The sequence below is a fragment of the Columba livia genome, chromosome 4 (assembly GCF_036013475.1).
Source record: "Columba livia isolate bColLiv1 breed racing homer chromosome 4, bColLiv1.pat.W.v2, whole genome shotgun sequence".
NCBI classification, from domain to species: domain Eukaryota; kingdom Metazoa; phylum Chordata; class Aves; order Columbiformes; family Columbidae; genus Columba; species Columba livia.
The window spans coordinates 57,235,831-57,259,836 of NC_088605.1; the positions used below are offsets into that span (position 1 = coordinate 57,235,831).

Consider the following 24,006-nt stretch of genomic DNA (forward strand, 5'->3'; position numbering starts at 1 on the left):
TAATGTAAATGGTCTTAGCTTACCTGTTTCCCGACAGTTTTTCTGTAGCCATGTGTATGAGGAAAAACTTTTCTGTTCTTTCAAGTGCTTTGAACTTTGGCTATCCAGAAAGTGTGAAAATCTCCTAGCTTGCATGTGTACACAGAGATAAATCTATCTGAAGATAGTGGAAGGGAGGAACTTGAATGTTAAAATGAATTGAACTTTATCTTCAGACTTTCTTTTGCCTTTAAGATGTTTGAGTAACTTACATTTGAAGACCTTAAAGTGTATTACTTCAGGCTCAGTAATTAATCCATTAGTGGTTAATGCTTTTCTGGTAAATTTACTACATAAACTCACCAGAGGTGGCCTAGTAATGACTGTTGAATAAATTACTTTGCATGGTAATTCTTTTCTTTAATCTATTTATTTGAATAAAGATATTTTTCCCCCACAGTTTTGATACCTCTATTTTCCACATTTCAAATCTTTCAGCACATGTTTTCATTATGAAAAAAGAAACTTGAGGAACAGTTTGAATTGTGATTATTAATGCATAGGCGTGATTTTGAAATATAAGACCCACAAAGGCTGTATTCATGAATTTCTAATAGATATATTTTCTAGAAAGTTCTGACTTTCCATCCTTGAGATCACATACTCCCAACATTGTGAATTTACAAAGGAAAGCTAATTTAAAATGTGATAAGTTTAAATTACAGCATTACTGGTACCTGTGAGGTTTGGAAGAGTTTTCCAGTGATCTGCAAGTTATATATTGAAGTTGCTTGAGAAATCTGTGAAATTATTGGCTGCAACTTACTTTCTAATGAGAAAATTATTATAGGCTAATGTATTTTAAAAAATCTGTTGATTGCAGTGATTGTAATTATGAATTACATTTTTCAGGTCATGTCATGAAAGCTGCTAAACATTATGAAGCATTTTATCAGCTTACAGAGGGTCTGCCATGGAAGGATGAGACAGGCCATACATACTATTCACTGGCGTGTAAGCATCTCTGGAGAATTTATACATTACTAGCAGACAAAATGCTAGAAAATAAAGAACACCAACAGGCCATCAACATGCTAAGAAAAGCTTTAGAAATAGCCAAAAAAGGTAGGTGGAAAATAACACTTTCACATTCCTTTATTTGATGTGCATGCTATGATTTTTCCAAGGCTAAAGTAGAAATTGTCAAGTGTGTGACTGGGTGATTATTTCCTATGAAATTCAAAGGCAAATGCTATCAATACACCTCCAGATCTCACTAAAGCAGAAATGCTTTCTTGGTGACAACAAAGGCTCTCTTATATTCCTGAAAGCTTTATATCTAAAAAAACCAACTTTGTGGGAAGTAATAGTATAAAAAAGTGAACCCATAATCAGAAAGTGAGGTCACTCATGGAAGTTGAGAGTTTGATTGGCTAGGCACTGTTGATTTGGCAATATTTCAGCAACAATATCTGCTGGATCACTACATCATCACTCTGCATAGTAATTTAGTACTTGCAAGAAAACAGTTTTCTATCATAATTAAACAAGATCTCTTCTCTGTGTCTTAATACCCATAAGTACTTTGAAACTTGAAGAAAACTGCGGAATTGCAGAACAGCTGAGGTAGGAAGGGAGAGCTGGAGATCATCAAGTCCAACCCAGGCAGGGTCAGCTGAACCAGGCTGCCCAGGACCAGGCCTACATTCAGTCAAGTGTTTAGTATCTCTGGGAGTGACTTCCCTGTCTTAAGTCTGTGCTGATTATTCCTGATTGCCTTCTTGTTCTAGATCAGGGGTATCAAACTCATTTTCGCTGGGGGCCACATCAGTCTTGCGATTGCCTTCAAAGGGCCGAAAATAATGTTAGGACTATGTAAGTGTAACTACTCCTACTATTACATTCGGCCCTTTGAAGGCAACCATGAGGCTGATGTGGCCCCTAGTGAAAATGAGTTTGACACGCCTGCTCTAGATAATAGCTGTATGAAGATTTGTCTGTGTGCAGATAGGTTTAAAATTGGGGGAAATTAGAATAGCATTTGAATTTTTTATACATAATTTTCCAGACTTTTTGGAAAACTTAATAATGCTCGTTTGTCAAAAGATGCTGTTAGATGTCCACTTCTACAGGCTTTTCCTAGATGATTATCCTAGATGATTTTTGGAGTGTTTCTCAGAAGAGATAGAAAGTCTCAAATAATCATCTTTTTTCATGCACAGCAATTCAAGAGCCTTTTGTGATATTTGTTAAGGGGCATATTTTGTATATGAATTGCACATAGAAGTGATATACAATATTAATTCAATATTTATCACCAGATACATTAGTTTTTAAAATTTAATAATGTATGCCCAACATTAATCTGTTAGCCAGTCTTTGAGTAGTAGTTGGGATAGAAAGAATTAAACTGTCAAAAATGGCAAAAAAAATGAAAATATTTTCTAAATTTTAAAATAAGTTTTGACATGAATAAAAATACAACTATATATGTAGATAGTAGAACAGAGCAATTTATAGAAAAGTATAAAATGTTAAAATGTATTCAGTGAAACAAAGGCAAGTTCCTAAAAAGAAGTATCTTTATTAGACCAGCAGATACTCTTGGAAAAAGTGAATAAACTTTCAGTCATCTAAGCCCATGTGAACTTTGCAATTTATTATTTTTAGAAGTGTCAGTAAATTGTTTAGGTCTTTGATTATATTGTCTTTGAATTATATTCATTCTAAAGAACCAAAATTTCTCATCTTGCCTATCTCATGAAGAGTAGTATTTCAAAACACATTTGAAATCTAAATGCTTTTGTATGGTGTTGTTTTGGGTAATAAACCAAACAGGACTCTGGGGGCAAGAATTCAATCCTTTCCATTCCAAATGTTGAATTTGTGATAGTGTGTGATAGTGTTTGGCAATTTTTTTTCTTTTTAATTTAATCACTAAATAACCTATTTTGGTTTTATCTGCAATTTGCATTAGTAGATCAGTTTTGTGAGTTGCCTATTTAGATCTTTCCTCTTGGGAGTATGTACCCAAATACTGAGAATGCCAATACAATTCGTCAGCTGAAGAAAGATGTGTACCCAAAAACTTCTCCATCTTTTCCAGCTGCATCTATTGGTCAAATGCAAGCTTTTTTCTTTTTTTTTTTTTTTTGCGGCTATTGTCTATAATACCTGCTTAAGTCATAGATACAGTAAAACTGTGCTACTCATATTTACCGTAGTAACTAGAAGGACTGTGTGTGTGGCTGGTGAGGTTTCCTATCAACTTCTTCTTATCGCTAGTGAAAACTACTTGGAATAAAGAGATTGTCTAAATGGATCTGATGCCTTCCCAAAATTTACTTTGACCAGGCAGATGTTCCAGTGACCTTACTTCGAATCGATCACTTTCCATAGCTTCCTGAGACACGCAGTACATATCACTATGTCAGGGTACTCACCATTGTTCTCTTGAAATTTAAGCTTTAGAAGCTCCTTTCAGACAAGTTCCCATAGCCTCTATCTATGGACCCCATATTTAACAATTGAGTTAGGCCCATACTGGCTCTGGACGCTGTCTGGAATATCCATTCTGTCATTTAGCACCATTGTCCGTGTTCCTGTATTTCACGAATTAGGATTAGCTATTAGCCACTTCAGACTCTCAGACTGTTCTTCAGTGAGGAAGGAAGGTTTTTTATATCTACATCAACTTTTCAATTATTATTCCTCTGTGAAATTGTACTTCTGTGTCCTTCTGCCTCCTTATACCTTTTAAGGGATATTGACTATTGGAAAAAAACAGCAGGTTGTTGAGTTACAGGCTTTTCAGAACTTTATGTGATGTATTAAGTGTCATGGACAGAACATTACTATGGCCTCGGCAATTATAACCTTCAGAGAGATTCAGAGTTGGATGAAGGCTTCTGTGTGTTTGGACATAAAGAATTTATTAGGCTGGTAATTGTAAGTAGATAATATCACTTTTCATTACAAATCTATTTACAAAATAAATACATAAATAAACAGATAAATTTAATCTGTTTATTTTACAACATACCTTGATATGCAGTTATGCTTCAGGCCGCTTTTCCACTATTGTATTTAAGCAGATGGATATTGAGCAACAGAAAGACTAGATTTTTGAATGTTTTCAATATAATTTCATTTAAATTTTTTTTTTTAATGGATACTCATGTTCTGGAGGGAAATTTTTGAATATAGTGTGGCACAGTAAGCATTTCTGTAATTACTTTATATAAATTTTGGTACTGGATGGAAGATTTTCTGTTGAGGGAGAAATATAAAAAAACGACCAGCAAGCAGCATTTGTTAGATCAGTGTTAGTGAAATAAAACCTGGCCTGGAAAAGTGTCGTGCATGTCAATGGGCCTATGCAGAATTTTGTACAACTACTGCTTGCAAGTGTAAGTTATCCCTTTTTTGAGCTATTCTAGCCTGCAGTAGCTTGCAAAATAGCCATGAGAATAAGAATTATGAACCTGGTCTACTGATAGTTACCTCTTGATGTTTCACTAAGATTCATGTTAGCAAAGTGTAGGGATCAACATATTTTGTGTTTATATATTAGGGTGTTTATAGGTTTGTAGGTACTTCTATACATGAATACATATAGAGAGACTGCTATGATTTTCTAATGTGAAGATACTCTATTATTAAACAATTAATGACAGAGAACATTACAGCATATTAAATTAATTGCTCTGCATCACTTACTGGAAGATATTTTCTCTGAGTTTGTTGAACTTTCTTGTTGAACTTAGTTCAGATCCATAGAGATAAATGGCACCAGTAAGAAGAAGGAAAAAATCACTAAAATATTTAAACATTTGTATGTTATTTAAGAACCTGCAAGAACTGACCGTACTAATATAATTTTGCTCAGACTATGCTGGTAACTGTAACTTGAATCTTTTCTTTAGGAGGCGATATGAAGATCGAAGGAGAAGCTGCGTACTGCTTAAGTTTAGCATATGATTTTGCTGGAGATCAAGAGAGAGCGTTATCAGTAAGTATATTTTAAAGTTGCTGTAGCTTTCTCAATGCCTTTCTATGCCTCCTTGGCATATTCCTATGCATTTCGGAGGGTGGAAAAGACTTGGAGAGACTTGGCTTATGGTCCTTTTGTAGCTGTATCGAGTTCCGTAGACAAGGATCCATGTGGCTTAAGCAATTATGGTTGCAATAAATTTCAGAGCTGATATGGTCCAAGTTTCTGTGCTTAGATCTGTAGAAATAATACAAATTGGCAGTTCAGGTTATATGTGACTAGCTTTCATTTTCATGCATAGATAAAGCAGTTTTTATTTGTTTAGGTTTTTGTATAAAACACCAGTTTTTCAATCTAGTTTGATATGACATATTTGTGAGCAGCAACTAAAAATGTATCAATCCACATGTTGAGCTTTTTAGAACATCAGGAATTTAGAAGAAATATTAATTGCTTTTGGTGTGAAAATCTGTAGTGCTGATGCCATCCCTTCTGTTGATACTTGAATTCAAGCTTCTTTCTCATGTCTGTCTTGGGCCTCCCATACATCATAATTGCGAGACAATGAGAATTCTGTATGTGGCAACTTTGGAAGGAAGGTTCCTCTAGTTCATCATAGATGAGTGTGAGAGGAAAGATAAGCATCAACTTGATTTGTCTGTGCCAGTCATCAGATAAGTCAAAGACTTCCATGATCCTCTTCAAAATGTTGTGTGGAAAATGAAGTTGTTTGAATATTTTGTCCGTGATTATTGTGATTAATCAGCTAGATAATTAATATTTCTGTTTGTTCCTTTAACTGACTCAGTATTTTATTAATGAGAATATTTTTGAACATGTTTTATAGATGTCATTCTGTGTTTGTTTTTGTTGGTTGGGTTTTTGTTGTGGTTTCTGGTTTTGTTTTGTTGGGGTTTTTTGTTGTTTGGGGTTTTTTCTTTGTTTGTTTGGGGTTTTTTTTAGTGATTTATTCTTTTTAGAAATAGACCAATAGGAGTCACAAGGTGAATTCAGCATAGGTTTCAATATTGCTTGCTTGGCTTCTGTAGTATAGGAGGCATTCTAGATTTCTCTCTTGAAATACACTTACATGCTTTTAATTGTGATATGATTTATCCAAAAGTTATTGACCACCTTTATGCATAATTCTTCAATGTTACTAGGCCTATCTTCTATATAAATCAACTCAAAGCTGGGAAGTGTGAGCCTATTCTCACATCAGTTGCAGTCAAAGTCTGTAGCTGAATGTGTGAATATTTCGAAATTAAAAAGCTACATATAATTGTATAAAATTATACCTAATGTTTGCAACAGCAATGAGAAGAGGATATTTGGTCTCTTTCCAGAATGTAGTCTGGCAGATTAGACTAGAATTTTTTGTGCTGAAATTTGTCTGCATTGGTTTTTAACTGACAAATGTGCTGGTATTCTTGCCTGATCGACTTATCTGTTAAGTTTCTGCAAGTTACAATAAGCTGTGTGGATGATGAAGGACAGTAAGATAAACCAATGTGCTAAATAAAGAAGCCTGCATGCATATTTGATCTCAGGAGAAATTAAGTAAGGAACAAGACTGCACAGTCTCCATGTTATAGAAAGTATCAAACTACCCTTGAAAGTGTCAAAAATATCAGATGTCCTGGCATTGTTTCCTCAGGATCCATTTTGCTTATATTTTATAGCTACTGCTTTCCCTTCATTGCTCCCCCATGCATCCTGCCAGAAAGTTACAGCAATCATTTGGAAGTTCTTTTTTTCACATGCAGAATTATTATTTTTTAAGGAGGATTCTGAAACTTTGATTTGTGTAATGTACTACTATTAATTTAAAATATATACATAATACATTGTGCCTAATGGTTTTAGTCTCACAAAAACACCTGACAGGTAATGAAAGCAATGTGCATTGTTGTTAAAAGGGAAAGTCTCTGCAGTGCAAAATATAAATGGTACATTATATTAAGAGTATGCAATCTTATTTTAACTGTAATGAAAATACTGATACTTTGCAGTGTAAATCATTATGTTATTAATAGTGGCATTTCCTAATATAGTGGCATTTCCTAATATAATGACATTTCCAATAATGCTACATAACAAATCTATGAAGTACTTTCATTCCAAAAATACAGTTTGTGTTATGGGACTAAGGAAAAGGGGAAGTTTTTTTATTTCCTTTTGTCCTTAACAGTGATCAATACAGACAGCAGTAAAATATCAATGGTTGACAGTACTGTTGAACACAAGTTGTCTTCACCCTCCAATTAGAAATCATTGCCTAAAATTTACCCTTCTGTTCTCAGTTTAATGGTCTCTGTATCCAAGGGGAGCTCAGATGCTTACGGAGATGAAATCATTGCATCCCGGTCCCAGGGGCCTCCTGGTTATCATTACCCATAACACGCAGACAATACTGCTAGGAGCCACTTTGCCTCATGGTAATATGTAGTTCATCACCAGCTTCTGTAGCATGCTAAAGAGGTCTTGCCACACAGTTTGGGACTATTCGGGTGTAGACTCAGGGGTCTCAGCAGTTATTTTCCTGCTTTGCATCAGTTTTCATCTCCTTTATCCTTTTGTGCTGTGGCCCACCTCGGGCAGTCTCCTTCTAGGGGAATCTGAGGGGAGCAGCTGTTTCAGACGCCGTTTCCTCCAATTGTTGCCGCTCGGTTCCTTTTGCTGTTTAGCTGCTCCTCCCTCCCCCAGCGTGCACACACAGCAGCGTGCATATAAACTTGTTTCGCTTTCATTCATGTCTTCTAGCAGGGTGGAGAAGCATATGTTCCAAATATTCATTATCTGATGCAGTAATTAAAGGTTGGAATGATTAAGCTGCAGCCTACTATATCAAAAAATATGCAGTCACTTTGTATCGAGTGGGCTAGTTTTGCTGAAGGTTTTTTTATTTGCTAGGCACTTGGTGTATAATCTAACATAATTTGATTTCGTTTATAATCTGTATAAATTGATTTAATTTTATTTGATATATATATGATTGATTTCAGTGGACTTACTCAGATGTAAAAATATAAGTGTGTGCAAGTTTAAAAGCCTGAGAACTAATTATGTTCAATAGCAGTGGGGTATGTTCATAATATTTTTCATATCATCTGGTTTATAATCAAGATAATGGCTTTTCCACAATATGTGACACAAAATATTAATAGTTCATATCCTGTAGATTTATTTTATCTTAAACATTATAGATTTTGTCAGGGAGAGTTCTCCATCTAGGCTAATTTTAAAGTAAAAGTTGCTGTCTATTTGTTTTTCTTCAGACTTGCACAACAAGCTAAGTATTAAGTAAAACACTTAGGTGTCCTTAGAAATCTTGCGTAAGGTATTGTAATCTATTGCTTGATGTGGGAGGTTGGTGTTTGTTTTTTTTAAATGAGGCTTTCAAGAATAGCTAAAGTTGGCTCAATGTTTTTTTTTCTCTTTCAGTTAGAGTTGCATCCCAAATCATCAGGAAAATTCCAGTCCTCATCCTTTCTCTGAGCACTACATATTTTCTAAGCATTCCTTTATTTTGTGTTTTCAATTTGGTGTTTCAGATACATTACATATTTAAATAATAGAGGCAGCATTCGTGAGTACTGAGACTCATGCCAAAATAAATGTAGTAATTTATGACATAATACTACATGCATGAATTGTCAGAATTACAATATACAAGCCACAGGCATAAAATTATCAAGAAAATTTATGAACATACAAAGACATCTTCACATTCAAAATGACCCTATTAAAGTAATCAGAGGTGATTTATGACTATAAACTTAATGTCTAAAAAAGTCGATGTCAAAACAGCTGAAAATTTTTTCTCAACTCATGCATCTAGAAAGAATATAAGTAAATGTATCTGGGATGCAGATATTCTAAAGTTAGTGTGCACAGTATATTTTATCTAATTATATCTATTATATCTAATTATATAGATTGTAACCATACGTATGTATGAATTTGGCCAACCAAGGAGGATCTTAGCAAGTAAAAGAACTCAAAAAGGTAGACTGAATGTTATGATCTTTTCTCCCAAACATGGTGAAAGACAGCATCATTCTTTTGATATTTGCTCACTATTGCAGTGCTTTACTGGAAGGCTGAACTTCAACATGTCTTTCTGACAATGGTATCTGGGTAGACCACTGGGTTTAGGTTTAAGCTTTCGTTACTGTTGCTACAGAAACACATAAACGGAGACTTGCAAAACACATCAAAAGATACTATTCAGTGGAAATTATTTCAAACCCCCCCTCTTTTAAATCAGCTGGGTTGTCCTTTGTTCATCTGCAACTGATATTTAGCCAATAGTAATGAAGTGTAACATTGTCACCTGAGCAAGTGGCATCACATGCTTGAAAAAACATTTTAGCATACAAGTTTAAGAAAAGGTCTCATAATTCCTAGAGACTTCACTTTTATTAAAGGAATTTAAAAATTGTTCTTAAAACTGTATTTATGTAGAAATTTTGTATTTTTCATATCTGAGGGATTAAAAAAATAGGCAAAACTCTGAGTCATCTTTGAAGGTAAGTTCATCCAATTGATCTTGTCACTGACAATGGATTATGTGCAGAGAAAGGTTTTCTTATTGAAGAAACTGATTAAGTTTGATGTTTCTGAAAGGTTCCACTGCTACTAGGCTGGTGAAGACAGTACAAACAAAATTGTGTGAGAACAATTACTACTGGTAGTGAACTTTGCCCTGACAGAATATACTGACTCAAATTAAGAATTAAGAAATTTGAAATTATTTGTGTTGAGAATCTTAAAGAAAACCTGAAACTTCAGGAAAGAAGTGAATGTCTGATCATTTAATTAATGTTTTGTTGTTAATGTAGCACTTAATTCTTAAAGTAAAAGAAAGATCTAACTTTTCATTTGGATATGAAAGTTAACAGTCTCTTAGGGAAAGAAGGATTTCTTCTGTTGGTTTAATTTAGATAGCCCTTCTCCTATCTTAGAGAGTTTCTTGAAAACCTGGAAAGAAAACAAACAAACAAAAACCACACAGGGAAAATGTTCTGAATAGCCCTGAGATGTAATGTCTCTGTTTTTCTTTACTACTTTTCTGTTTAGTGCAGATTTGCACCTTAGTGACATGGTATCCACTACAATTGCATTGGAACATGGTATCATTTTCCTTTTGAGTCTGTGGTTCAAATGGCACTTTGCTTGGTTAATGGCGTCAAAATAACTCCCCTCAGTAAACTGAAGTTTTGTCAAAATAAATGTACCACAAGAATACCTTTTGTAAGAAAACACTCTTAAATGCAGTGCTGCTGCAGAATTATAGTAGTCAAGTTATACAAAAAATGTAGAGCTAGAGAAACAAATGATATTAAATATGTAAAAAAATCTATTACTTGATGACAAGCAAATAAGAAGATTATCAGATTTCCATGTTTTCCCATAGCAACAATGAAAATAAATGCACTAGTAACTTGCAACAGCAACCCTACTCTTCAGGAGACTCATGTTCCATGAGACTGGCTACCAAAGTGCCATAAATGGTCAGACTTTCATCTCATCTGGTACAATTTTAGATTTAATCATTCATACATCCCAAAAGAGTGAGACAACAGCAGTGAGCTGCAGATTTGACTGCATGCTCCATTAGATAAAGCTCTAACACCTTTTCAGAATGACTGTCTGACCACTGGAGTTCTCAGGAATCTGAATATGAGTTCGTGACAAAAAGTTTAAAACCCGAATTTTGGAGGCTATGTGTGGAGGACATTGCTTTGTGTGTTTGTTTTAAAATCCCGAACAGCACGAGAGATGCTGGGTTTCTGTATATTTATATGTTTTATGTAGCCTTACTTATATATATATATTAGACATCCTGGATTTACAAGTCATGGCATTTAACACATCAGATGTGGTTTCCCAAAATTCAGGCTTTATTTTTTGTAAGATTTTGACTCAAGATATCTATTACCAAATGACAAGCTTTACTGTTACCTTATACACACATACACTTGGGCACACACTGTCTGTATGAGTTTTCAAAAGAACTGGAAGAGGCTGCAGTGCAACATTAATAAGAATATTTACACACTTCTGCATTAATAATAATAATAGGTATCCTAATATCAAGAGAATTCTTTGTATGATTCTGAACCATTTCCATGAAATTGTTGCTAGATATTATGTTTGAACTTGAAGCAAATTTTTCCTTACTGGAAATTTGCTTTTCTCTAATATCTTGAGCCATGAAAACTCAAACTGTTCTGAAAGGCAATAAAAATATCTTTGCATCTATTTTTTGCCAAGGAGTGGAGGGCAGAGCTCTTGGCAACCGTGGAGCCTTCACTCTGGTCCTACTTTTGATACAGCTGATGGGATGGAACAATCTTTGCTGTACTCTGCTAGGTATGGCTAGTAGAGGTGACTCTTCCTTATGTTTTCCCAGGCAAAGCACAAGCCAGGTTGTGACCACAGCTGTACAGTGTCTGTTTTATGGGATATAAGGTTAGAATTAGTCTGCTTGCACTGCCTGAGGTTTCGATACTTCTAATAACCCTATTCTGTCAGTTAAAAGATGTGATTTAGGCAAACGTTTTCTACTTACTGTATTGAAACTTTTTTTTTTTTAGAGTAGCTAATAAAATATGCTTTTTTTTTTTTTTTAAATAACTGCTGATATACAACTTTCCACTCATTTCATTCCCACAGGCTAGGAACAAAAAAGACAAAGCAGTACACAACCGTATGTTATGGAGGTTATTTACTTCATGTACTTTAGACTGTATTGGATTTCTATCTTAGGTGTGTTAAACCTTGGAACCTACATGCTGTATATAATTGAGCGAAAGAGATAGTTACAGCACATCTGATTTTGTAGCTTATATTATCTGAGAAACAATAGCATGAAAGATCTTAAGAACTGTCAGTAGTATTTCCATTAGTGAAACTGTGCATATTATACCCAGACCTGCAGCAAATGGCTGAAAAACTGTATAAGAAATTTTCTAATTCAGTTAGATAATATACTTACAGAAGTCAGAATTTTTATGTGTTTTGAGAAAAGAAACATTTGTACCCACGCTGTACAAACTCGAGAATTTCAGTATCGAATGCAAATACATTCATAACCTGAGAGGTTTTGTTTTCCTTTGGAAAGTTTAGTCCAAATGAACAGGCTTTAAAAAAATTCTATAATGTAAGGCTTTTAAAATTAAATTGGTTTCTCAAATTGGTATAGTTCAAGCTGCAGCAATTTACTTATTAAATACATGTTTAAATTTCAATACGGTTATTCCTATTGGCTTGAAGGGGACAACTCATACTCAGGTGTAAACAAATGCTTAACAACTTTGCTTCATCAGAACTATCAATGGCTAGATTGGAGGAGATCTTGATTCAGGCATCGGATCTTAAGGAATTTAAAATGTATCTTTTGATAGATAAATAACCTGAGAAGTTAAAACACTGAAGCATGCCAGCACAAAACCTAGAGCTTGCTGCTTCATTGCTAGAAGCAATTTGTTTTGCTGTTTTGCTTTCAGCTTATGTATTATTTCAGAGCTGATCAAAAGAATTGGTAGCAAAGTGTGAAATAAATTGTACTTCTAAATAAATCGATTTAACATTCCATGGTGCTTTAAGTGATTTTAGTAATATTAATATTTAAAATGTTTCTGTCTGAAATCTTTTTATGACTACATATGGCAATAATGGCCACCATTTCATTCTGCTGTTTTTCGTATTAGAATATTACACAGTAAACATTGTAAAAATACTATCTTAGCACTGAAATGGATGCAAAAGATTTCAAGTGTCTATTTGCATGTAAATGACTCAAGTTTTATTCAGTCAATAAAAAGAGTCTATTAATCCTTTTACTATATTTCTTACGTGAGTTAAAACTTAAAGAATATGAGGGTTTCAGCTGAATGAGAACTTTTCCTAACTTCCATATAGGTATAAGAAAAATAAAGGGGTTTAACTGACTTAATTTTTTTATACCTTCCTAGTTTGCAGATTTATTCTGTTGTGTTCTGCAAATCTAAGGGTTGGTTTGTTTGCTCTTAGCTAGGAAAACTTTGTGTAATTAAAAATACCTGTTCATGGGTGGACTAAAGATATTAATAAGCATGAAGCAGAATATTTATAGGTGCTTTGTCTAAGAAGTGACGGGCATTTAAGCATGCACATACATACAGGATGATATTAAGCTCTTTGGAGGCTACAGCAATCTGACAGCCAGGTACATTCACATAGACATACAACAATGTGATAAAAGCACTCCAGACATCTGGATCACAGTGCTGCTATACAAAACCATTTTTGAACAATTCACATTATTGCACTTACCCAAATTTCCAGTCTTGTCCACCCATTTCTCGTTTCTTTCTCCACCTCTGGCTTTGTCTTTTATGTACTCGCAGAATCTCATTTTTCCTTTACCAGTCACCCCCATCTGCCTATGTGTCAGAGTGGCCCTTGTGCCACACATCACGTTGAGGAATTCTCAAGATGAAGGGCTGTATTCACATCACTACTTCTGTCTCAGCACTGTTTCATGCTTGTCACTGCTCAGCACTCAGCGCCACACTGCCTTGTTTTGTCAATAACCATTTATTTGTTGCTGGAATAGTAGCAACCATTACATCTGACCTCCCTGTTTCATCAATTATGGATAGATTATTGGATGTGAACATCTGCAAAAGCTTGCTGTTGAACTTACCTCCTGGCTGGGATTAGATAAAGTATTAAACTGTTGTTTATTGTCAGGCCAAAACTCTACTGGGAAGCCAGGGAATTCCAAGACTAGCAGGCTCCCATCAGCAAGCACCAAAAATTGTTTAGTATTGCCACCATTTCCCATAAGATCATAGCCATTTATTATTTACACTTATTACTAGTTGTTATAACATACTTGATAAAAGCTCTTGGCAGGCACAGTGTTTCCAGCTATTGTCACATCTGTCAGGATGGAAAGGATACATAAACTGTTTTTTCCTCTTCTGTTGCTGTTAAAGGGTAACAGATGAAGCTTCTTCACTCCAGACTGTTAAGCCATGCTTTATTTTGAAGAAATATGTCAACAATGGCTGGTTTGGAAAACATTACCTTCCCATACTAAAAAAAGATTGCAACAACCTTTATTAGAGTAATGTCTCTTGCAGTAAAGATTTCAAATTGTACAGTAATACCAGACTAAAATGTCTGGTTTTGATGTTTGCATAGGTTTTTGCTCTGGAGGACCTGGCAGATTTTTATTTTTATTTAGATAAAACCCTTTATGAGCTGTAGTAAATATTAAAATGATGACTGCATTCCCACAAAGTTGTAGGTATGTTATAGAGAATAATAGTTAATATCATCGTTAGTGGCATAGAAGGCCACAATTAAGAACAGTAATACAGAAGTTAATACAAAATAAATAAGGATGGGAACAAAAGTTAACATTTATTCAATGATCTGTACATTTCATGGCTTTCAAGTTTCCTATGCAGCAAAATAAAGCATACAGGGTCAACTTCTGACCTTGTGAAAGCCAACAAAAGTTTGAAATATCTCTGAGGAAAGGAACTTTTTCAGTTAGTTACTTGGATTTACATATCATCCGTTCAGAATCAAAGCAATGAATATTACACAAAGTATCCAAGTAAGAGCTGACACAGGCAAAGAACCCTTCCTATAAAGGAATGAGTGAAATTTTTGTCTTCCCTTCTCTAATCCTTCAAGCAGATTCAGACATGAGTACCTTGAAGCATCAATTGCTATACAAGCTTATAGAGTATTGAAGTAAACGTTGCACTTGATAGCCAAGTATAAGAGGGGAGGGAAGCGTGTGGGCTGGATGGAGCAGTCACCCGGCAGGGAAGGTGTCAAGGAAGCAACACCTCAATGGTGGCCACATCCTGGCAAGGGCCTGTGAAAGGTCTTGAACAGGTGTTTGATGTTTGACTTGGCCAGACGTTCCCTCCCCAACCCCTGTCCCCACTTCCCTTGCTCCAGGATGCTCTCTTATGCTATGTATTGTCCAAATACCACATTAAAGTCCCTGGAACAACAGTTTTGGAACAGACCAGATTGGCCAACAGCAAATTCTTTCTATCTCTGTAGGAGCAGTGCTACAGTTTGTACATTTGGGGGGGATGATTGCTGGGGTAGCGGGGCGGGGGGGGGGTGGGGAATTTGTTTGAGGTTTTTTCCATTTATTTATCCAAACGGTATAGTCCAGTGTAATTGGATGTGGCTAAAGACAAGAAGTCAGCATTCACCTTTACAGAATTTGGGTTGGTGGATTCAAGTTGTGGGAAAAGAGGGAGAACTAACAGTTCTGGCAAATCAGGGACAACTCCCTCTTTCCTCAGCATGGCACCCAGTTTCAGTATCCCTTAATTGTGAGCGTGCAGTCAGAATGCTGTACAACTTCTACTGGGGTTGCTCAATATGCTTGAATACATTCAGCATTTAACAACATGTGGGCTGCCATTTGGTTGATACTGGAACTCTGCTCATTGTAATCAATGCATTATATGAACAATACAATTTTCTTGTTGCTGTCCAATCTCTCTCACTCTGTGTTTTGGACAAAATAAGAATACCTCTGGGTCTGTATTGTGAAAAACTTATTTGACCTTACTCCAGATGGCCACAGGTGCGTTACTACTCCACTATGGACTTTTTAGGCATGTTTAAATACACATTTCTTAGGGAGCTGTTGGAGAGCATTCACTGAACTGCAAAATGCCTATGCATGCAGTTCTGTTTTCTTCTGTTTTCACGGGACTGCACGGAAGTGATTTCTTAGTGACTGTCAGAACTACGTGTTTTTTCTGAGAGTATTTAAGAGGTACTAAGTGGTATGAGGCCAGTAGTTCTCACTTGATTGCACTGTCTGACTACCAACAGCTATTGTTGGCTCCAGAAAAATATTGTCAGATGCTGCTGGCCAGGCTGGGCCTTGGCCTGTTACTGCAGCACCTGTCAGAAATCATTAGCTAGTGATGTCTTTGACTAATGTTGCAGTTGATTTTCTGATTCACGTTCAGGAGCTGTAAATGAGGCAGAAGCATCTTTACTGCTCACCAGCTGTGAAATGGCTAAACACAGCTAGATTTTCAGAAATCAAAATAAATGTATTTCCAATAAAGTCTGACAACAACATCAAGTGCAAAGCTGAGAGCAGAACTATGTTTTTGTATTTTTGAAGTTACAGTATTACAAATCAATATTATCTCATCGTGTTTTTGTCAGAGTCATATATTTTACCAAAATGATAAAATAGTGATTGTAGCATTCATCTTGTGTTGAGTTGGATGGACATTCTCTATTCAGCATAAATTCATACCTTTGATTTTTACTCTTGTGTCCATTATCCTCAGATGTATCAATGTTCAGCACAGCCCAAGGCTTTTTGTCTGAATCCTCAGTGTATGCTAATGAGGTGTGTGCATGTTTTTATGTACATATAAAAGAAGTACAGGTGTGACAACAATGAAAAATAAAGGGTGAGATTTGGGGGAGAGGGGAGTCTTCTGGGAGGAGCTGGTATATCTGTTTTATACTACTGGAATAACCCCAGGGAATCACACTGGCACAATGCTGAGATAACTGAGCAGCAGATCTGGCCCCAAGATCTGAGTAATATTTTTTTTGGCAAAGGAAGTAAACATGAAATTTGTCACTATCTAGAGAATTAGTGCAAGAGCTGTACCACAAATAGGCTCTAGTTTGAGGATTTAAGCAGACCTTTTTATTTTATTTATGCACTGTAAATACTTGTCTTTACAATAGACTTGCAAAGACCCAGGAAGAGAGTTTATTTTGTAAATAGGTCCTCCCACAGTAGGTATCCTCCTTCCAGTTTTTTGTGCTCAGCAGGAAAACAAGGGAAATTGTAGACTGTGACCTGAATTTTTTCTATTTCTATTTTGGAGCCATGAACACTTTTTTTCCTGAATACAACAAAATACTAGTAGATGGCATGTGAGACAGTCGTCTGTAATGTGGAAGACATAGTTGAACTCTTCACCCTGCCACCTTCCCATGTCCTGCACATATGAGAACAAGTGATTGAACCCCACTGTTCATTTTTGTATTAGACTTTTATTTTCATTTTATTTTGGTTGGGTTTTTTTCTGTTGGGAGCGAGGTGGGGGCGGCAAGGGGGATGTTGTGTTTTGGTTTTTGTTGGTTGTTCTTTTTTTTTACCAGCATTTCTACTGCAGACTCTCAGAAGTAGGAAATTTGAGACAGTCAGTGTGCTTGGCCGCATAGAGCCAGAAACTGATTTTTGACCAAAATCAGTATAGTTTTTGTAATTTTTATATTGTTAAACTTATGTTTTCATTTTAGAGGCAAAAAGAACTGTACATTATTCTAATCTGTTCAACTGCATATACAATGATGTTTTTCCACTAGTTGCCAGGAGTATCCAATCCTCTTTGAAAAAGTGTGGAAATTTTATAACAGAGCCAAGCATGATCAGGAGCAATCTATTGTAACAGCTTCCTACCTCACAACTTTTTCTTTCATCAGAACTTTTTGTACATATAAAATTTTAAAACCAGCAACAACAGAAGACATTTTGACTCTTCAGTAACTCTAAATCTCTGAAAACTTTGTCTGAGTTTTGAGAAGTTCAACCACATTCTTATAATGCTCAAACCCTCTCTTTTTACTGTAGGTTTCCAGTATAGATTCTTATTTAGTCCCATTAAATGCCTCTTTACACAATGTTATATAATTTTATTTCTGTTTCATTAACATGAAGAAAATTACCAAGATGACATTTTTGTGTACAATATTTAGCATAAAATACAGAAGCAGATGCATGTTGCCCTAATAAGTAGACTTTTGTTCTGTTGTCTAAAAGAATTTTTCCATCCTTTTTGTTTGTATAACAATAGCTGTATTCTCTAAGACCATAAAGGCAGCAGAACAGCACATTTGTATAGGAGCTTTCAGCATTAATTGTTGACATGTTCCACCTCTTCCTTGGATGTCACTGTCCTCTGCACAGATTGGCCAAAATATATATAAAAGACTGATTTCTGGCTATACTTCCGTCTAAAAGTAAAAAAACTTTTATAGGGGCCTATGAAATCCATTAGGTCCAACTGATAACAAGTTGGATAAGTTCCTGATATTTATCCACTGGTCAAAGAACAAACAGATGACTGGCTCAGCTGTGCCAAATCAATGCTGTCTTGCCACTTGTGTGTCTTCTCTTGCGTAGCATTCATAGGAACCCAGTTAGATGGGCTGGTTGTTCATACCTCGTGTAAACAAACAGAAAAGTTTCCATGTCCTTTTGTTGTTTCTAGTCTGCTTACAGATTCTAACAGACATGGTGTCAATTCCTCTTGATTTGCCAGTATGCAAGCTCTGTAATTTTTCATTTTAAATGAAAATTTGTGTTGTATAGTTAAATGAAAGAGTGTGCTGTGATTGCAGGAGTCTTTGAGTGAAAACCTATAATACTTACATGTTAACCCAGCATTTTATCCTGCTCTACCTCTTCTTTTTCTACCCTGAATGTTGAAGGTGAGGCCTGCACTGCAGGGGAGGAAGCCTCTATTCACTTTTTCTGCATAAATGGATACTAGGCGATTGTAGCATACAGAGGCACTACACAGCGCCTTTCCATCAAGAATGTGTTCCTACATAGTATCTGAAGCTGGAGGAGTTATTTGAAATGCAGACATAAAGACTATGTTTTCTATTGCAATTTATCAAGATTTCCTCCCTTTCACGTAGATGATTTTACTATAATTAATTAATCATTTTTAGAATGAAATATCTGATTTGTATACAGTAGCATAGTAACCTGGGACCAAAATGAGTACTTTTCATCAATATGAATGAGTGGCTTTACTTACTTCTTTCTAGCAGTCGTTGGCGGAGATGTAGTGAACCAACTTCTTACTTTAGCTAATTTACTTTAGTTAATAGCTATGTTTTCACCTTGGTTTTGTGCGTGCTTTCTAGGCTTTGTGATATCTTTGATAGAAAAAAAAGTACAATAATCTAAGCCTTAGGTCCTGAAGTAACCTTTCTGTGCCAGATAGTAACCATTAGAGCCTCTGTGTCCTAGTTCAGTGTTGCAGAGGCCAGTTTAAAGTGGGAGTAATTTTTAGTCCAGTACATAAAATTTTGAAAACCTTCTAACACTTATGGCAGGTTTTCTCATGTGGCCATGATTATTACAGCAAATGTTGTAGGAAATCTGAGTTAAATGCAAAACCAAAACCTGCCTCTTGGACAGTTCTGTGCTTTTCTGTTACCAGCCTGGGTTATTATAATAAAAGGACACCCTGCAGATCTTGACAACTTTGCATATGCATTCAGTTTAGGGTGAGTTCTGAATCGATGTGACAAGTTCCTAACTGAGGTGCCTTCACTCTCCTTTTGTCATATCTTATGCATTGATAACTCAATTGACAATGACCTTCAAGTACAGGATGCAATGTGGATGTACATGAGAACATAACTGGTAAGTACTTGAGGGAAGATAAATAGTGCAGTGCACATTAGTCAATGCTACTTCTTGTGCACAGTGAGCTTCTATAACTAAAAAATAAGAGCCCTGTCCAGGGATACTCCTGAGTGTGGCAAGACTCTTTCAAGGACTAGGAAATCTGAGCCATGGAAACAGTGACTGAAATGGTGACATCCATAGCTTTAGCGCACACAAGTTGTCTTCTTTTGAACCATGCACTTTGCCAATGACAGGGAATGCACTCTTAACAGAAAATGCCCTATCTTTTACCTCGGTATAAATAGGCGTCTGGGGGCATGCCGGATACTGTCGTATGTCCCTGGATGTCTCCCATCCCCCTTCAGAGCTGGTAAATGACATTCACTACTCCCTTCTTGGAAATGTGCAAAAAGGATTTCCATAGATAGTCTTTGGAGATTTCTTGTTTTCTCATGTGTGTAATAGGTTGGGTCAAGCAACAAAGACGAGGGAGGAAAGAATAGGATTTAATTTTATATGCACTCTCCCATCATCACCATTGGAAAAAAAATGGATGAAATGAGAAATTATGCAATATAGGTGATGTCAGTGTTAAATTAAATTAATGTCTTTTAGTTTTTATGCAGCAGCTGTAAGCATTCAGTTATGGGAGGGATCATGATAATAGAGTACGTTCCAAACAAATGTTAACAAGTTGCTCATGTGCATGAATAATTAGTCACAAAAATAACAAAATTATCTACAGTATTTTAAGCCAACATAGTTTAAATGTAGAACCTGCAATTTATTCACTTTTCAGGCATCTGAATCGTATTAAGAAAATTTGTCATAGTGACAGATCAAAGAAAGAAAAATAATAGTATGTTGTGTTTCAGCATATCATTCTAAAACACTGAATGCAAAAGATCCCATCTTAAGGTATTAACAGAAATTAATAAAAGCACAAACCCTTAAAATCTTATATATATTTATCTTGCAAATCAGGTAATATCTCTTTGGTTTTTACAAAGTGCCAAAATACAGGGATTTAAATGCAAGTTATACATTTTAAATTTTTTATTATTGAGTAGTTCAAACCAACTATAAGTAAAGATCAAAACCCTAGTCCCATTACAACTGACTAAACAAGAAGTGTACAGGGGGGGAAACATTTAATTTTGTGTTTCATATGGACACAGAGACTGAAAAAAAAAAAAAAAAAAAAGAAAAGAAGAGGAAATTCTTAGCTTTGTATTTATTAGGTTTTGTTGATTTGGGTTTTTTTTTCCTAATTCACAGATTTTGAACACCTCTGTAAAAATCTTCACAGCGCTTAGTGATTCTTCTGGCCTAGGCAGAGCATACGCAGCTATGGCCAAGATCCTGGTAAGGTAGGTTAACACATCCTTGTCTGGCTGTCAGTGCAGATTCATTCAACTGTGAAAGACTTAAATTGTTAGAGGTCTGTCGCTTCCCATTACTGACTGCTTAAATTTTAAGCAGTGCCCTTCTTGCAGTAAGCGATCCTTTCATCAGAAGTTATTTTGAACTGGTACACGTTTTTTAAAGTGTGTGATCCAAGATTTTCTTTACCTGTAAACTATAACATGCCCTTGTTTTCCCACATTTTGGGGGCATTTTTTTTTCCAGCAAGTTTGGGTGTATTAGTTTGAAATGACTCCAACTTCTTACACAAGTAATTTTGACATAAAGAAGCATAATGCAATTATCATATGAAGGAGGAATAAAAAAAAGATATTAAAGTGAAGATTGCAGCTTATCCTTGATTCATCCTGTGTTTGAGGACTTCATTGCGTATGATGCATGGTAGAGACTGGCAAATTGTTTACGGAGGAGGACTTGTCACCAGATTTATTTCAGCATGTGGAGCAAATTCTCATGTTTGAGTTGGATGCTTTGCCTCTTGGCCTTTCAGAGCATGTAAAGACCAGCCACAATAACAGCTCTCTTCAGCTCTCTGACACATAATTCATGGCTATTCATATTCTGGGCATCTTAAATAAGCATATAGGTAAGATGTTCAACAAGTCAAAGAACAGACTTAGAATACACGGTCCCATTTTCAAAAGTGTCTTCAGCAAAATTAAGATTTAGTTTCTGGGATACCAGCTCTTGCAATGAGTGACTTTGTTATAAGTGCAAAAGTGTCTGAGCTCTCAGGAGCATTCATGGCTTCCTTGTGTTCACGAAAAGCAGCAGTCCGGGTAGAGGGTGGCCAAAGACAGACAAGGGGACATTCCTAGAAAACCATGTATATTAATTTCCTCTCTCTGTGATTTAAGAATTTTGGAATGAGAGCATGTACATTTATTTGCTCAGAAGTTACAGCTATGGAGATCCTTCTGAAGTCAGGTTGCTAATCTATTGCACAGATAAAGACACAGCTGTAAACCCTTCCTCTGCAAAATGGCTGCTGCAGCTTTTTTTATAAAATCCATCCGGTATTTATGTCGTGAGAACAATAACCAAATTAACAGCTTACATATGTTCCTGCTTTGAAGAGCTTTAGGTATGCGATAGGCATTAACTGCTCAGATCTGTAAAATATCGTGATGATTCTTGGCATCTTTCAGCCATTTGAGAAACTTTTATGTAGAAAGGTCTGGGCATCTATGACTCAATTGAATTCTGACATGCAATTGACCAAAAATTCAAAGAATCACAGTTCTGGATTTGTGCTCCAAAGCTTTAAAAAGTCTCAAATAAGATATGTAAATCTGCTTTTCTGTGTGGGCCTTATGTCTTCTTGAATGCTTGAGCTCCATGACTGATGGTCATAGAGACTCAGGAAGTTTTCATCCATTGTATTCATAGGGAAATTTTGCAAGGAGGTATCACAGATGGGGAGATGCCATTCCATAAAACCCATTTATTCATTGTTTAATGTAGAAATGGAGAAATTCCATGGTTGCTTTTACTACATCACAAGCCACAAAAATAGCTGAGTAGACCTTAAAGTATCCTTGACATGGGAAAATAGCATAAGCAATGTTTGAAACGAGTGTTGAAGGAGTTGGCCAAAGTGAGGCTGCTTTCAGTTGTCTCTGTCAGGTTGTGGCAATTGGGGGAGGTTCCTGAGAAGTGGAAGGTTGCAATGTCACTTCTGCCTTTGAGAGGATCTGGGAAACTACAGGTTGGTCAACCTCTCCTCAAACCCTGAGAAAGTGAGGGAGTGAACATTCCTGGAAGTGATTTCCAAACACATTGAGAACAGGAGTGTGACTGGGAATAGTCAGCATGGACATAAGACAGGAAAATCGTGTTTCACCAACCTGTTAGCCTTCTACAACAAGACAATTGGCTTGGTTGGATGAAGGAAAAGCGGTGGGTGTTGTTTCTCTCAGTTTTAGCAATGCTTCTGACACCATTTCCAACAACATCTTCATACACAAGTTGATAAAGCATGTCTTACAGAAACGGACAGTGAAGTAATGTGAAAAAATACAAATAAAGAAAAAGTGATCAGGCTGTCTGAAGACTCTGTCACCAACAGTAATTATTCTGTATTTGTATTTTTACCAGATCTAGACTAGACTTGTGCAAATAATTTTAAATTTGATGGTTAATATCTTTACAAAGAAAAGATGACCTGTGTTTCCCTTAAAATAATGCATTATAACCATAATGCCTGTGAGAATCTGCACTGATTGTCTTGTGACAAGTTGGAGAAAGTAGGTGAGCCCTCCAATGACTCGGAACTTGTCTGTGGCTTTGGAAGTTTTTGTGAAATCTTTGCTACAGATGTTTCCACAGACCACAGGAAACTGAAATTCTCTATCATGTGCATTTAGGTATGTCATTTTCCAGGGAAAAATCTAACATAATAGCATAATGTTCTTGACTTATTCTGCCATTGTCCACCATGGTAATGATTTCTTGTGGACACATGATTTATACATCCAATTCAATCACCTGAGCAATCCTATAAAAGGTGCATATTTTCATAAAAGTCTAATAGGGGTAAAAATCTCATAGGGCATTTTAGCATGAAACTGGAAAATGAGTTGCTGTAGATATGTAATCTCTTCTGCTGAAGTCATCATAACTGTTCTGTGGGATCATGAATGACTATATCTTTAGGAAATGGCATTTTATCCATTTAGGAGGGTGATGTCTAAGAAGATAGAAAGTATATGGCTGTATAAAATAACATGTAGATTTTTGATGGAACTATAAAATATTAGCCCTTTGAGGGGGAAAGACCTGTTTATCATGTTACCAGGTCTTGTGCAGGATAAAGTGTTTCAGTAATCCTTCTAGCATACTTTAAATATCTCAATCCGTAGTGCTTTTAGAAGTACTTGCTTTGAAAAATTGTTAAACTGTACCAACCAATTGCTAGTTGGCATATGTGAAGTTCTAACAGTAAGAAATATCTTTCTGATATGTATCAAATTGATTTCTTGAAAGAGGTTATATGCCCTAACAATTTTCCTATTATCTATATGTGGAGCATAGGTTTTTATGTGAAATATAAAAAATGGCCAAAAATACATCAAAACATTTCTATTAATTCATGAAATTAAGAAAACCTTTTTACATTTTCTCCTGTCACTGATTCCATTTGCTTTATTACTTTCAGCCTCTAGCC

General features: G+C 35.8%; 1 protein-coding gene across 4 annotated transcripts in view; it reads left to right on the forward strand.

Annotated features, from left to right (window-relative positions):
* TTC29 (tetratricopeptide repeat domain 29) overlaps nucleotides 1–24,006 on the forward strand; it is a 290,318-nt gene that overhangs the window by 204,558 nt on the left and 61,754 nt on the right. For all 4 annotated transcript variants that reach the window (XM_065061915.1, XM_021284035.2, XM_065061916.1 and 1 more), the window contains 3 exons: nucleotides 892–1,104; nucleotides 4,905–4,990; nucleotides 20,694–20,785. In XM_065061915.1, coding sequence (XP_064917987.1) covers nucleotides 892–1,104; nucleotides 4,905–4,990; nucleotides 20,694–20,785 — 391 coding nt within the window. The remainder of the gene's footprint in view (nucleotides 1–891; nucleotides 1,105–4,904; nucleotides 4,991–20,693; nucleotides 20,786–24,006) is intronic.